At 47.6% G+C, this 14,980-nt stretch overlaps 4 protein-coding genes across 4 annotated transcripts; 2 read left to right on the top strand and 2 right to left on the bottom strand.

Moving 5' to 3' along the window:
- Nucleotides 1-1,008: 1,008 nt before the first annotated feature.
- Nucleotides 1,009-1,777, bottom strand: CCR75_009245 (uncharacterized protein; the record flags this gene model as incomplete). Its single annotated transcript, XM_067967287.1, is given in 3 exon segments — nt 1,009-1,145; nt 1,163-1,613; nt 1,637-1,777. 3 exon segments carry the CDS (start codon nt 1,775-1,777, stop codon nt 1,009-1,011), a joined length of 729 nt encoding a protein of 242 aa, XP_067818599.1.
- Nucleotides 1,778-5,556: 3,779 nt separating this feature from the next.
- Nucleotides 5,557-7,200, top strand: CCR75_009244 (uncharacterized protein; the record flags this gene model as incomplete). The annotated part of the gene is made up of 1 exon (XM_067967286.1): nt 5,557-7,200. One exon carries the CDS (start codon nt 5,557-5,559, stop codon nt 7,198-7,200), a length of 1,644 nt encoding a protein of 547 aa, XP_067818598.1.
- A 443-nt stretch (nt 7,201-7,643) lies between these two features.
- CCR75_009243 (uncharacterized protein) lies at nt 7,644-11,755 on the bottom strand (the record flags this gene model as incomplete). The annotated part of the gene is made up of 2 exons (XM_067967285.1): nt 7,644-8,659; nt 8,742-11,755. The coding sequence occupies 2 exons, from the start codon at nt 11,753-11,755 to the stop codon at nt 7,882-7,884; spliced, it is 3,792 nt and encodes a 1,263-aa protein (XP_067818595.1). The 3' UTR covers nt 7,644-7,881.
- Nucleotides 11,756-11,980: 225 nt separating this feature from the next.
- Nucleotides 11,981-14,260, top strand: CCR75_009304 (uncharacterized protein; the record flags this gene model as incomplete). Its single annotated transcript, XM_067967345.1, has 1 exon — nt 11,981-14,260. The coding sequence occupies one exon, from the start codon at nt 11,981-11,983 to the stop codon at nt 14,258-14,260; it is 2,280 nt and encodes a 759-aa protein (XP_067818602.1).
- Between the last annotated feature and the right edge of the window lie 720 nt (nt 14,261-14,980).

The raw sequence follows: 14,980 nt of genomic DNA, 5'->3' as shown, positions 1-14,980 counted from the left end.
GATATGCCGTCAGGGCTTTCAGACCCGCAAAATGACGGCGCAACTGGGACGTAATGCCAGTAGCTTTTGCGGCGTCCTCACCCGTGATGGACTGGATCTCGGCCTTGTATAGCAGAACACAGATGATGTGACGAGCTAATCTTCCGTTATAGAGTATATCACACCGTCGGTGAAGGTCGTCTCCGCCGTATCCGCTGTCTTTTAACCTCCGTCAATTATCTGAACTATCAATGGGAGGTGCCAGTGAGGACAGGGCTACTTGGCGCAAAGTTCTTTACTTCCAATCCTCAAGCCATCTTTTAGTGACATCGTCAGACACCCGGTCTCGTTGCACGGCGAGACGACCATACATACATTCGTAGCGCCATACCGCGGACCACGCCACAAGGGTTTCACCGATAAAAAAACCTGCAGGAGTCGGATGTTATGAGGAAAGCGTCGTGCCTTGGTAAGAAGATGCCGCGGTTCCATTTGGACCACCTTGTTCCAGTTAATGTCACAGGACCCCACCGCTGGGAACCCACTAAGTGCCGTCCTCGGCCACTCCGACTCAAGGTCTTGCAACATGTCCTGCCAGGACCTCGATCCTTCTATTTGTAATGTGCTGGACCTCCCGCCGTCACGCAGCACCGGCTGCTTAGCTCTCTGATCACGATGAGTGAACAGTGTCGTGGACTGGTGACGAATTGCTAGACTGGTATGGCCACTATCCCGGACTGCTCCCCAACGCCTGGACTGGATCGATCCTTGAATACGAATACCCCGGCGATGGCAGTTCTGGTAGGAATTGTGGAGGAATGGTGTCTGCACTACCGTCCGCTAGGATACACTTCCAAATTTAGTGCTGGGATCAGGACCTTGCAACTGTTGAAGATCCGTGTTAAAACTCGAACGTCGTAAAGCGCCGCCCGCGCGGCCGCCCAAGATTGCCATTGTATCATCACCGAATCCGGGATACGATAGTCTAGTTGCAGCCGCTGAGTTGGTCTGCAGAAGATTTGTCGTCATTCAGCGGAGCTGGGCGTTCTCATAGCTGGCGGCCACCGTATTCACCCGGAACTCGAGAAGTGCGGGATACCGGGGTGACGCCGAGCAACGGAGAATCAACTGAATATCTTGGCGCAATGTGTACGTCATGTCACCGACTGTTAGTCTAGTCGACAGCTCGTTGGTGTCACCCCCCAGCGAGGCCGAATCGCAGCACCAACAAACCCTGCCAGACTCTCGTCTTCTCCTTTCATCTCCTTTTTACTGATCTCATCTTGCGAAATATCCATATCCTCACCACTGCCATCATCAGCCGAGACCCCAGAGTCGTGCGGACCAGGTAGCGTGCAGTGAACGTAGAACAAACAGTGACGGTCTGTGTACCGGAGTATAAGAGGGAAATTTATTGGGTCCGCTCTTTTGGCTGTCGCTATCATCTCGACACATGCTGATACAGTCAAGATGAGCTGCTCCCCTGTCTCAATCACATTGTTAGCCTTAGTCATCGAGCTTGGCCTATATAGGCAGTAGTTCCATGGTGATGAATATTGCTTGGTTGCCTGATCACGTAAACATCTCGTTGCAAAAAAATGGCTGCCGTAAGAAGCATGGCGCTTCCTCTCTAGCTATAGTGACCGATTGGCATTACCCTATTCGTGGTGCTGGCCGCGTATTCTTCCAGATACCATATAGATTGTTTGGTTGACTCTTTAATGGACATTGCCATCCATCCTCGCCGTACATTTACCAGGGTCTTCAGCCGCTCCACATGGTCAAATTGATCCGTCATATGTACTTAACCTGTACATTTAAGCCCCCGTTTCGCACACGTCGCAGCCCTATTCAGATTTGTCTTCACTTGTGCTAGGTCGTCGTTGGCCAGTGCTTGTACCATCGCAAGCGCCAAACAATTCCCTGGTGCCGACGTGGCGACGTGCCGCAACCGCAACACTTGTAGAATCGAATTTTCCGTGCCAATTCGGTCTCAGCGGGCATCTCCATAAGCTGCCTGTTCAGGCTGTCCGCTTCCTGACGCAGGCTTCGTAACTAAGCACATTCCTTTTGCTTCAAAGCTACCAGTTGAGGCGTAATTGGCACTTGTGGTGGTGGGCTCTGAAGAATGCGTAGCTGCACCACAGAACTATGAACAGGCACAGATAATGGTTCCACTTCTCGCGCGGCCAACCTCTCTTCGTCGCTCCGCGAAGTAATGTCCGCCGTCCCCGTCCTTCCTGTAACACAGAACTCCTCATCAGGATCTGCGAGGGCTGTGAACTGGGAGGATTTAGTAGCCCGACGGGTAGATATCGCTATACCAGCCGATGCGCACGATGGCGCGAAGAAACTCGGGGCAACCTGTTAACTGGACCGTTAATTTTCATACCGTGGAAGTGCGAGAGTTGGGTGTACACGCGTCAAAGCTCTCCAGCTCCACCTCAGCACTAATATGTTCTGTGAAAAATGCAGTAAGCCGCAGATTGTCCATAAAACGTGTGACGTTATAGAGCAATGCGACGTATTCTGTTGCAGCCGTTAGTCTGGTGCCGTAGATCCAATCTGTTGGATCCATACTAACCCCGCGCTCGGAGCATGAGACTTTTGAAGCTGATACCAACGGCGTCTGAACGTGACTACCGTGCGCTGGAATTTCTTCGCCGCAGTACGGGTGAAAAAATGGATTGACCATTGACCCTTGTTGTAACTTATACTCTTGACTTGACTCAGCATCATATGAAGGTACCCTAGGTTCACTTGTAATCCTTCTGCAGCCAGCAATATGTCTTTCTTCAACGCTTGAGTATGCTGTCGGTTGGTAGTGATAGTCCGAGCACTAACGAGAGAAAAGGACAATTCGCCCTCCACTTGCATCAGAATTGATGTCTGGAACCGCAAGCGGTCCTTCGTAGTGAAAATTTTATTGAGAAAATATGGCAGACCCCGGCTGACGATGTGGCCCTCTGCCAAACCCTAGATAACCTTCCACTCATCTTCGGTGCCAGTTCGGAGGCGCGGACCCGATCTGTCACGACCTGTGGATGCACATATTACCCTCAGCCGTCCGATTTCTTCCAGCGAATACTTGGATAGAATTAAACATATACATTTGGTAGTTTTTAGTCCATGGCCCGTGTCAATAGATTGACCGTGGACCGCCTGCCCGTTACTTTTGCTGCCTATTATTTTCGCACAGATTTCCTTGACCACTTGACTTTGCTGGTCCTACTCTCGAGAATGGTCGATAAAGACCAGGAAGAGTTTTACAGATCCCGACATATTCCTCGGGCGTGCATACACCAGTTGGCATAAGAGCAGCCATCCACGACGCTGACTTCTTCAAAAATCCTTGGAGCTGAGCCGACTCGGCCCCTTTGAACTTGGTGTATTGCTGCTTCGTCGTCGGTGCTTGATCGTGTGGTATGTTTAGCGCCTCCAACTCAGCCGCAAACAAAGCTGCCACAGTGGCTTTCCACGCCTCCCGTAAAATTGCCTCTGGAGCGGCTCGAAGTTCCGTCGTCACCGCCGCAAATATGTGCTCGTCACTCATTTGCGGAGGTAGAACGATCACGGGCCCGCTACGACCCGTCACGTCCACGCTCCGCTGCGCAGACAAAGCTCCCCCCTCGCGCCTACATCGCCGCGGGCCAATCGCCTGGGATTCAGACCCCTCGAGTCTGGCCTCCCCTTCTCGCTTGGCTTTGGGCCGCTCAACTGTGCAGACCTCTCCCCGTCCACCCTACTACCCGCACTGGGAGGATTTTCTACCACCTTACGTGGATGAGCCCCTTGATCACCGTCTTCCCCGGTATAAAGAACACCTCCATAAAATTCGTTTAGTATCTGCGGGCTACGGCTAGAAGACCCATCGTCTTTATCACCGCGGCGCGGAGTCGAGTGTTCCGCCCCCCCTGCCCACTGCCTCCCGAGTCTGGAGGATAGAGTTCTTGTGAAGCTGCCCACCCCCTACTGATCCAGAGGTGCCGTCCATCTCGCCTTGATCACCACCCGACGCAGCTAGTGACGCGCTCGCTTTAACGGACTAACTAAGGCTAGCCCGGGTCCTCAGTCAAATCTTTGCTCCGTGCACGGCGATTTGGAGAGTGGCCATTAATACGGACGTTGTCGCCGATATCTAGCTAACAATAAATGAATGGCGTGGTGTAAAGTATGGGCTATTGAAATTTGAAATTAAAAAATCATTTGACAGTAAGAGCTCCTTTTTTAAATGATACATTTATTCATTGCTAATTCTCACTCTAAATTACTTATCCGAGAATAAAGGTCCACATCTAAAATTGATATCTCCGCAACTATTTCTTTATAATTTTTATTAAACTAAACCGCTCCTACTGAAATAATTTCCATCACAATTTTTTTTGTAATAGTTTTCACTTCAAGTAAGTAAATGGTGTCGATGCTCCTCTGCATCAGATCAAAGGGAAGTCAGCTTCAATAATTTACCCAACGGTGATATGGACATCGCCTACGCCGCTCACCCTTGAGAGCCAGGTATAGGACATGTGTTGGTTCGCTTTAAAGTAAATTGTCAGCAAATGATCGTAGCTAATCTATGACTCCGTTTCTTTTTTTAGCTGTACCGTACACGCGGGTCGCACAGCCCTTGAGCAGAGGGATGCGTGGACCACCATGAGGCCTTATAACACGATTGTAATGTGCAAACTGCCGAGCTTCATTGGTCAATCAGCCAAAGCGTGGCGGGGCATATGCACTTTTGGCAACGCAAAAAACATAACTTTTTATAAATTCGAGGCTGTGGACCTTAGCAAATAAGGGGCTCTACATGAAACATTAAGCCATCGATCCTTAATTAGTGGTTAATTAATTATGCTCATGAGCGCTCACAAATCTGTTCGTACGTACCAGCGCGGATTACTGATCCGAGGTCAAATTTCATGTTGATTCAATGGTGATCTTAAAAATCATTTTAAAATTTGTTGAAAACGGGTTGCAATAAACTTAAATTTATACGGTACGAGCGCTTTCAGCAATGTTCGCGATAGAACCGGCATCTGACCCTGATCGTAGAAGATCGATGGGACATACGGTATTGTATCAGCTTCTTCCTAGATGTAAGTGCAAGCGTCGAAACTGTAGCTCACACTGTACCTACATGAACATTTTCCCGTTGTTAGGTAGTCAAGCGCCTATTTAGCTTAAAATTCGAAAGTATCACAATGTTACGGCGCTTTAAGTCGATTTTATAGCGTTTTTTACCATAAAAAAAGGCTCGCTCGTTTTCCCAGTCAAATATTATAGCATCTGGTCCGATCAGCCACAAGAAATCAAGCCAGTGCCGGCTTTCGTTCCTTTACATTTTAAACAAAGTATAAATGGCTCTACCATCTTCCAAGATAAAATTCAAAACATGCGGCATGTCGAGCGCGATCTGATTCGCTACCACATGCGCCGACTTCGCTCTACAATCGGACCAGCAAAAACGTGAGGCAGAGAGGCATTGAGCCCGCCCCCCAATTCCTGTCTTCATATCGCAATTTGCCCTGGCAAAAAGTATTTACGAGACCCACAACTTTTTCGCATCGTTCGTTAAGAATGCGTCTTCATCATATTTTACTGGCATCCGCTGTTGCGGTGTTCAGCAGCCGAGTTCTTGGAGCTGCGACACAAGAGAATCGCAACTTAGTAGCATTCGATAAACTCGAAGGAACGGCTGACGGGCCAACAGATGACGATGCCGATGTGGACGCTGATACCACGAATAAGGCGCTCCAATCTGGCGCGACTTCTGATCCTGCTGACTCCCCCGCCGTGTCGACTACGGCCGTTGCTGGTTCAAAGAATGAAGAAATTAACAGCATTCTTACACGTCTTCAGTCCGATTTGCTTGATCTCATCGGATCGGATGATGGGTCCAAACCTGTCGATCCTAATCCATTAGGTGAAAACGGAAGCAAGCTCACGAAATTGATGAATTTCTCGGATCCAAACTTCCTTAAGATTCTCAAACCGCTCGGTCTCGGTGGCTTAATTGATGGCGATCTCAATGTAAAGCAGGAACCGGGGGCCCCTACGGCCCCGGAAAATCCAGTGGCTCCGGCGACTCCGGAGGCTCCTCTAGCCGATGACACTGATCGCGACGAGTTGGAAGCTGCAGTCGCCGCCATGATCAAGAAGAAGAAAATGCAAGCGAATGGTTCCGATGGCCCAAACGACGTTGATCCCACTGATCCAACCCTTAAGAAGGGATTGAACGATGACGAGACTTCCGGTGAGGATTTGTTGACTACGACCAAGTCATCGGCGCTACCCACGGACGACGATGGTCCTGATTCTACGTACCTTTCGTCGATTGCCAAGACTCCAGTCGTTCCCACTTCCAGCGATGAGGACAATGACGATGACATTAACTCGTTAAACCCCACTTTAGACAAAAAGACTGGAGTTGCTAATACCAAGTCTTCTGATACTGGTGTCAAGTCACCTACTACTGCAGGTGATGGCAGTGGAACGGACTCAGATTTTGACGGCAAGTTTGATAAATTGCTTCAAATGAGTGACAGTGAACTCGACGATCTAATGACTTCAGACAAGAACAGTTCTGCTGCTCCTTACTTGGCAGCTGCTCAGAAAATGTTGGAGCCCGTGGAAAGTGTGCCTGGTGAAAACAAGACTGCCAAAGGCGAAGCGTACTTGAGCAAACTCGACAGTATGCTGAAATTGTCCGACAGTCAACTCGACGATATGCTCGACTCGATGGATATTACTTCGCTCGAAGGTCTGAAAAAAGTTGCAGGCACCAAGGACGTTGCTGTGTCCGAGACCACTACGACCTCACCTAATACGGCCAAGACCACACCGTCTTCCAATACTGTTTCGAAGTCTGCACCAGTCTTGGACGATGGTCAAAGCGATGCCGATGTTCTTTTTGAAAAGACGCCCGAGAAGGAAGATACGCTCGAGGTTATTCCACCTGCAGAGGAAAGTAGCTACTTGAAGGGTTTGTATGCGCTCTCGGACGATGACTTGAAGGCGCCGGCTCCGGCTCCGGATACCAAATCTCCCCCTAAGACAATTGATGATAACTCGAAAACGGAGGACTCGATGTCGGATGTTGAAGATTTTGACACGTCCGAGTGCCCTACGGGATTCTTCGGACACATAAAGTCGTGGTGGAAAAACACAGTGGGCGGTGGGGACAAGTGCGCGTTAGAGCGCCGACTTCGCGTGGTTGTGTAGGATCTGATGCTTAAAAGGGAGGAGCTAATGGTTTGCTTATGGTAGATTTCGTAGCGACATATTGTCATGAAATTCGTGCCTTGTTTCAATAGACGATTAAGCGCGTTATGAAGTTTACTTTTAAATGATATGTGATGTCACGAGCTAGATGTTATTATTAAAATTTCAGGCAGCATTCCTTCTTTATGTACTAGAAGCAAGAAGTTTGCCCCTGCTTAGATTAGCTTCGTGCAGTTCATGAAAGTGACTAGGACTTTAATCAGAGATCACGTCAAATTCGGGTCCCATCGCCATTAAGTCTCTTGAAAGCTTCATCGTTGCGCTTAAGACATTTGGCGATGAGACACGGAGGAGCTCATCGACATATAAAAATAAGAATTCACTAAAAATATATAAAAGAGGTGAATCTCGAGAGAGACATCGTAATTTCTAAGCTTTTTGGGGGCAGATGTAGGTAATGTTTTGCTCTTATTTATTTATAAATTTTCGGGTTCACTTCATACTTCCCCGAGCCCTTATTACTAACCCTATGACCAAAAATGTTTCTAACAAGAGGGTATTAAGAAACACGACGTTCAAAATTTCGACGTTCGACAGTTTTCATAAACCGGCAATTCCTGACAAAAGTCCTCACCACTTCATGTTAGTTCTTTATCCCATGCGTCTACGGAAGCACCTCATTTAAAAGATCCGATAAAACTCTGGCGCGCGGCGACGAGCCCATTTTCTCTCATATTGCGTCCAATGCGGCCACTGCAGTGCATTTAGAGTGTCGCAGATCTCCGCAGCGAGCTTTTCCTCGGTAATAATCTTGATCCGATCGGCCGGTTCCATGTCCTGCGCCTTGCGTAAACGCTGTAATCCAAGTCCAAACGCATCATCGTGGCGGTCGTGGAGCAGGGATACATGCAGATACGTAACTGTTTCGACGTCTTCCCACTTCTGAAGAGCGGCGTAGACTGTTTCAAAGTCCTTCCAGTGCGCTAAATCGCCTAAAGCACGAGCTTTACGAGCCAATGCATCCGCCAGAATCGCCTTTTCCTTGTCCTTATCTTTACGCAATTTCATTTTTTTTGCAGGCTCGTCACTAGAGACACTTCGTGTGCCAAAGAAACGGGCGAGATCGTCCTCATTGATAAGTGCGAGCACAGCATCCGCTGCCTCAATAATCTCCGCCAAGTTGCTACTTCGTAGAGACTCCGAGTCAAAATGATGGAGCTTGGCTTGCAGAACTCGCAAGTGATTCGGATATTGTGCCACAAGACGCTGCCACGCTGGCAAGAACGTTTTTTTACCAGCAAGCTTGTTCGTTCGCTCAAGCAGAAGGTCACACATGGCTTCCTGTGTGATCTGTTCTTCTTCACGCTCGTCTGGAAGCTCCTTTGTATCGGCTTTATCGACAGGAATTAACGAAGGAATCACGTACGAAATCTCAAAGCCACTCGGTCGTCGGCCACTCCTGCGAGAAAACACACACACGATTTTTAGTCAATTCTTTTCGAATCAATCCAGAAAAAAAATAATCACTTTGATCAACCCACCCTTTTAGATCCGCGTTCTGGTAGCCAAAGTGAATACTTCCTTTTAGCACGTCTCCTTTCGTTGAACCCTTAGGCCATTTGTCCTGAGCAGGCTCTCCAAGAAACAACGCCACGTACTTTTCTATCGATAGGCGCTTTTTGTCCAAAGGTTTCAAGCCCAATGCTACATTGTCTTGGTGTCCATACACTGACGCTTGAATCTCCTTGATTTCGTGGTGAAGTTCCAGCATCATTTGTTTGAGTTTCTCTAATTTACTCACACTCTCGTGACGCACTTGCGCTCGAATGAGATATGAACCGTTCTGCAGCTTCGTGTCATTCCAATACGCGTCTGAAGAGCCCAGATACTGTTTCTTGTGGTCAAAAATCATCATTAATTGCGCTTCAAACGGAGACTCGTACAGTCGATTATGGAGGAGAGGTAAGTTTGGCACGACTTTACCCGCTTCACTTTTCGTAAAGGGGTACGTGAGTATAAGTTGATAAACTTGACGCTTGTCTGGAAACTCGTCGCGGCTTGAACTGAGCGGAGAGATCTCAGCTGTAGTGGGACGGATGTGCTGTACATACTTGGTAAAGCTAATCTTAGGAGCCAACGTCTCGTGGGTTACTGTGCTCGAAATCACGACCTTGTGGGACTCTTCTCCTCCAATGATTACAATCTTCTCTTGGTCAGGTTTAATTCCATGGAAATGAATCTCCACGTGCACAATCGAGTCGCCCAGTGCACTCCAGAACTGTCCCAAACAAAACTCCGTGGTCAATCCACCCACTAGATCCATACTGAAACCAAGCTCCTGTCCAGGTGCGAGCACAAAAGCTTTGTGGAAGGACGACGCACTCTGTCGTACAAAGGGCTGAAATTGAAGAGCATCAAACATAAAGAGTTTTCCTGAAGCATTCGATTCTACGCGAGAGTTGCAGTCTTGAAGAGGACGTGATATGTGAATATCTGCCCAAGTCGCTCCTTGTGGAGGAGTGACGAAACGACGAATGATATGTCCAGGATGGAACTCCGTGCGATACTTTATCACCATTGTCGCATCTTCTGGTTTAATTACAGTGACGGGAATAGTAAAGAGAGCTTTACGACTTGCGTTTTTCGTATCGTAGGCTACAATCTCGCCATAGTGCACACCTGGTGCCAAGTGTTTCGTCGTCACGAGAGCTTTAAACGTCCTTCCACTGTGCATTAACGCCATGTTTTGTCCTACATCAATCCAACGCGTCGACGGTACAAGACGGATATGCTGTTCAAAGTGAATTTTGTCCATTTGCGCTGCTTTTTTGTGAAACACTGGGGTGACGGTGACAGTCACTTCGTTCGTGTCATGAACAAAGTCGACTCGGTCACGGAGGTAAATTCCACGAGAGCTTTCATCGCCTGAAGAAGTTTTAATTGCATAGTAAAGAGGAAATTGCTTGGTTCCATCAAATGCGTTGCTACGAGTCAAGTACTCGAACGCTGGCAAGACTTGGATCAGACCTTTGCCTTGAGCGTACACGTCCACATTTGGTATTTTCATAGCCGTATTCTCCAGCGCGCGACGGATTGAATACGGCGTATAGTCGACTTTAAGGCGTTTTAATCCACTCACGAGGAGTGCGATATTTCCAGCACAATTCGGGGACGACATGGACGTGCCATTCATTAATTTTTTCTTGTCTAGCGTCCAATTCGGCACTGAAGCAATCGCAGCTCCTGGGGCACAGATATTCACGCCCACGTCTCCATCAAACGTAGGTCCACGGGACGACCACGTATAAGCCGTGCCCACTAAATCGTTCTCTCGCATGATATACTCACTCTCCATCATCTCGGGCGAAACGTACGCACCGACTCCGAGCATACTGGAAGTTGTGCCACCGGGTGCCCCCACTGTGCCTAGTGCCGGGCCTTCATTCCCAGCACTCACGACAAACGTCACATTGTGCTCGTCTACGAGTTCATTGCTTAATTCCACAATGCGTCCATAATTATGCAGCGAAGCAAACTCTCCATAACTCATGTTAACAATGTCGACATTGGCGTCCATGACAGCGAGAATTGCACGACTGAGCGCCGACGTTGTCTCCATACTCCCAAGTCTTGCATCGCCAATCTTTACGGCTACAATTTGTGCTCCTGGAGCAACGCCGTTGCATTCGATTTGATCCGGATAATATGCGGCAACGATACCCGCAACATGCGTCCCGTGCGCTCCAACGTCATTGACAATACTCAACACGTTGCCATTATCGTAAATATTGAGCACAAAATTGAGCTGCGACTCAGTAGAGAACGTCGCGTACTGCCGCTCGTGTTTAAAATTCGTCATTGCGGGGATTCCAGTAAAATTACCAGTCTCGGTCGTATCTAGAGCTGCACGCCAATTTGTCCCGTCATGAAACACGACGACGTCGTAGATCGGTCCTGGATCTTCACGATTCTTCGCAAGCTCTTCCAATTGCTTAAGTTGTGCCTTCAAATCTTCTTTTTGGCGTAACACGGCGGAATCAGTGGTAGAAATGCTATTGGTTTTGCTCCACTGAACCAGTTGTTGTTGCACTTTATTGACTGCACTTCGTTGTTCGATGTCGAATTTCTCTTGACGTTCTGTCTTGAGACGCGCGACCAACGGACCAGGGAACAAATGATAGCCAGCGACACTCCCGACATGGTATTTTCCGTCCTGACTCGGTCCCCAGTGCGGATTAAGCGTCAAGGTGCGGTTATCCGCTAGTTTTAAAAGACCGTCCGTAGCTTCGATGACTGTCGACGTGTCGACGTCTCCCGCGCCTGTGGCATCGACGATGTCAATAATCTTTGGGCGTCCGTCTGGCGTCATCTGGAGCCCAATGGCTCCTGGATCCACACCCGTGTCGAAAATAGCTACGATGGCATCGCGACCGTCGTAATCCGGATATTGATCGAGGAATCGGTCTGCAAGGGTCTCTTGCTTGGGCAATAGCGACGCCGTCGGGAATGATTTCATTCGACTTGGAATGTGGGCTTTTGAATTTGCAATAGCCATTTTGATGATATATTTTAGATCTATGACAGGCAAAAGTATATATTCGTACATTGCGTCAAAGATCTAAAATATGTCGTTAAAATTGCTATTGCAAATTCAGAAGCCCCCCCGTGGAATTAAAGAATCCAACCCACAATTTATTTTTAATCTCAAAATTATGCCAGTCGAATGTCGAAATCTGATGTACCCATATTCGCAGCCAAGCATAATTAGCTGATCAAACAAATGTACGCAGGTGTGGACAAGTATGGAGGTACACTAGTTGGAGAAAATCAACCCGATGGAACATCACTAAGTGCTCCAGCTTCAAATGTTGGCTGTTCACTTGAAGATGCGATCGAAACAGCTTCTGCGGAAGAGACCGTGGTGGTAGACGTGCCATACTCGTATTTCGAAGACGAAACTGACCCAAAGTCGGTCATCTCTGGGGTGTCCAAGGTGCTTCTCTCCGCTCAATTGAATCCCGAAGCCGGTGGTCTCATGTGGGTGGAGCATAGCAATTCTCAAAAAGCTTACAAAAACGTCGTTGCGATGTCTCAGATGACGTCCATGCTCCGCGACCATGATCGAAACGCATGCTATGGACGTGGAATTAAGCATGCAATTCAAAAATTTAAAGCTGATAGAGGTTATGCCCCTATAGTGCTTGACATTGGCACAGGCACAGGCCTGCTGTCTATGTTTGCCGTAACATACGGGGCCGCCCACGTTTATGCGTGTGAAATGTTTGAGCCCATGGCCGAGATTGCTCATCACGTGACACAAGCGAATCATCCAGACAAGATTACAGTATTCAAGCTACGGTCGACCGACTTAAAGGTTGCTCCCGATAGAGAAGAAGACCGAGACTTTAAAATGACGTACCACCTCCCACGACGTGCAGATTTGCTCGTATCAGAGCTCTTTGATTCGATCTTACTTGGGGAAGCAGTATTGCCAACGCTTCGGCATGCAATGCAGCATCTGCTGATTCCAGATGCTGTAATTGTGCCCAAGAGGGCTACAGTGTTTGCTCAAGTTATCGAATGCGCGCCACTTTATCACTTTAATGCTTTCGATGTCGAGTCTACCAGGGGTCCAAAACTAGCTCGAAGTGATTTGGCTTGGCAATGTAAAGGTGGGAAACCCGCGTTACCATTGCATTTTCGTGCTTTTGAAAACGAGTCGAAATTCTTAACGAACCCAACAAAGGTGTTGAGCTTTGACTTTACGAAATCAACATCTGAAGAGGCGACATATGACGAGATTATTGTTGACGTGATACGAGCTGGAACTGTTCAGGCGGTTCTCATGTGGTGGCACGTGAGTTTTGATGACTGTGACAAAATAGTGTATTCGACCCAATCAAGGGCTCAGAATTGGCAGGATCATTGGGTTCAGGTCGTCTTTCCTGTCACTGAGAATATCCCCGTGCAGCCTCTTGAAAGACTCGTGTTACGTGCTCATCACGATGACCTTCGCATCTGGTTTGATGTTGAAAGTACTCTAAGTAACGACAATACACTCACAAAATTAAAGCGCGCTATCGTCACTGAAAAAGAACCGTGCATCTGTGGCTTGCATCTCCTGTGCAATGCTGAGCGAATTTCCATGCTAAATGACCGTTCCCGTCGCGAAAGCTATGATGCGTCCGTGTCTTTAGTCGTGGCTGACCTAATAAAGTCCGAACCTTTGCGTCAACTCTCGTGTCTTGACATCAGCGATGGATCTTTTGGTGCGCTACTAGCAGCTTCGCACCCAGAGATTAGGAGCGTGACGTCAATTGAGTCGAAAGCAGTATCCGCACGGATTTTTGAGCAGATATTATCGTATAACAATTGTCCAACCGAGGTTCTTCACAGTGGTGTTAAAGGTTTGTGTCCTGAACACTTGCAAGGAGACGCCACAAGCGTCGATTTTCTCATTGGAGAGCCATTTTACTATTCCATGCAGAACCTTCCTATTTGGCAAGCCTTTAACTTTTGGCTACGACGATCAGCTGTGGATTCATTACTGCACCCAAAGGCACGTGTGTTACCAGCTCGAGCCCGTGTACTGGCCCAAGCTGTGCAATTTGAGCATTTGCACCAAAGTTTTGGTGCAGTTGGCAATGTCTGTGGCTACGACCACAGCTTCTTTGATCGGTATCAAGACGACTACTACATTCGCAATTTTCCATTTCCAGTCTACATGTATGCGTTTGAGCAGGCTTCAATTATCATTGAAATGGCTGCTTTGGACTTCATGCACCCGATTCACTCGATAGATACGAGCAATGTGATAGAGCTGAAGAACTCTGCAGCGAATGCTGTGATTGTATGGGTCGAATATGTCTTGGATGTTGCTGGCCAGTACGTGGTAACAACAGGCCCTGCTGTACGCTACGCAAAGCAGCTCATTCGTTTTCTCCCACCCGTGCCGTCACTAGCATGTGTTACAGGGTCGAAGCGTATTGTGAAAGCTACGTTCTGTTTTGACTCATTGGAAGGAACGATCGATATGAACTTTGAAACCGAGAATGCATGATTAAGCGCAAACTTGACTGCCGTGTATTGTGTAGAGATAGAATAATTTTTGCTTATTGACTATATGAAAAATAATTGTGCTGACTACTTGCTAGAATAGGGCCTTGTCAGTGAAACATGCTGCTTTAGAGGAATGTGGACTATTCTTAAAGGGTAATTTATTCCCTGTTATCTAAAAGCAAAGGGTTATACTGCTTTTGCTGTACGTTGAGGGTGCTTGCCCTTTCCATTCTTAACCATACCGCTCTAGCAATTAGTCATAAGTTGGTCGAACCCGGAAGACTCACGCTCGTAAACATCAAGACACCCAATCGCATTTTAAAGGAAGTGGGGCGAGGGCGCGCACACTTGTTTAATTTATCGGTCGTTTCTTTTCGAACGGCCCGACTTCTTTCAGATTTTGATTAAACTTAATTTACCCACCTGCCAAGCATCATTGGGAGCACCAACAGTCATTTTTAACAACAAATCATTATTCAATAAATGTTGAGAGGTCTCGATGGCAATTGATACCATCACTAAAAGCGATACCTTCATTGTGAATAGCTAGATCATAGGCGTTAAGAATTTGCTTCTTTGAGGCTTAACGACAACCACTATATTCTTGCTCGACGGACTTGTTACATTAATCTGCTACTCAATTTGACACCGATAATTTGTTCAACAATATCTTCCGAGTTAACTCAATCAATATTCTTCAAGACTAACTTTAGTATTTCCT

The sequence above is a fragment of the Bremia lactucae genome (assembly GCF_004359215.1).
Source record: "Bremia lactucae strain SF5 chromosome Unknown BlacSF5_NotPlaced_66_SHOA01000023.1_44697bp, whole genome shotgun sequence".
Taxonomy (NCBI): Eukaryota; Oomycota; class Peronosporomycetes; order Peronosporales; family Peronosporaceae; genus Bremia; species Bremia lactucae.
This window is presented reverse-complemented; position numbering and strand designations above follow the sequence as displayed.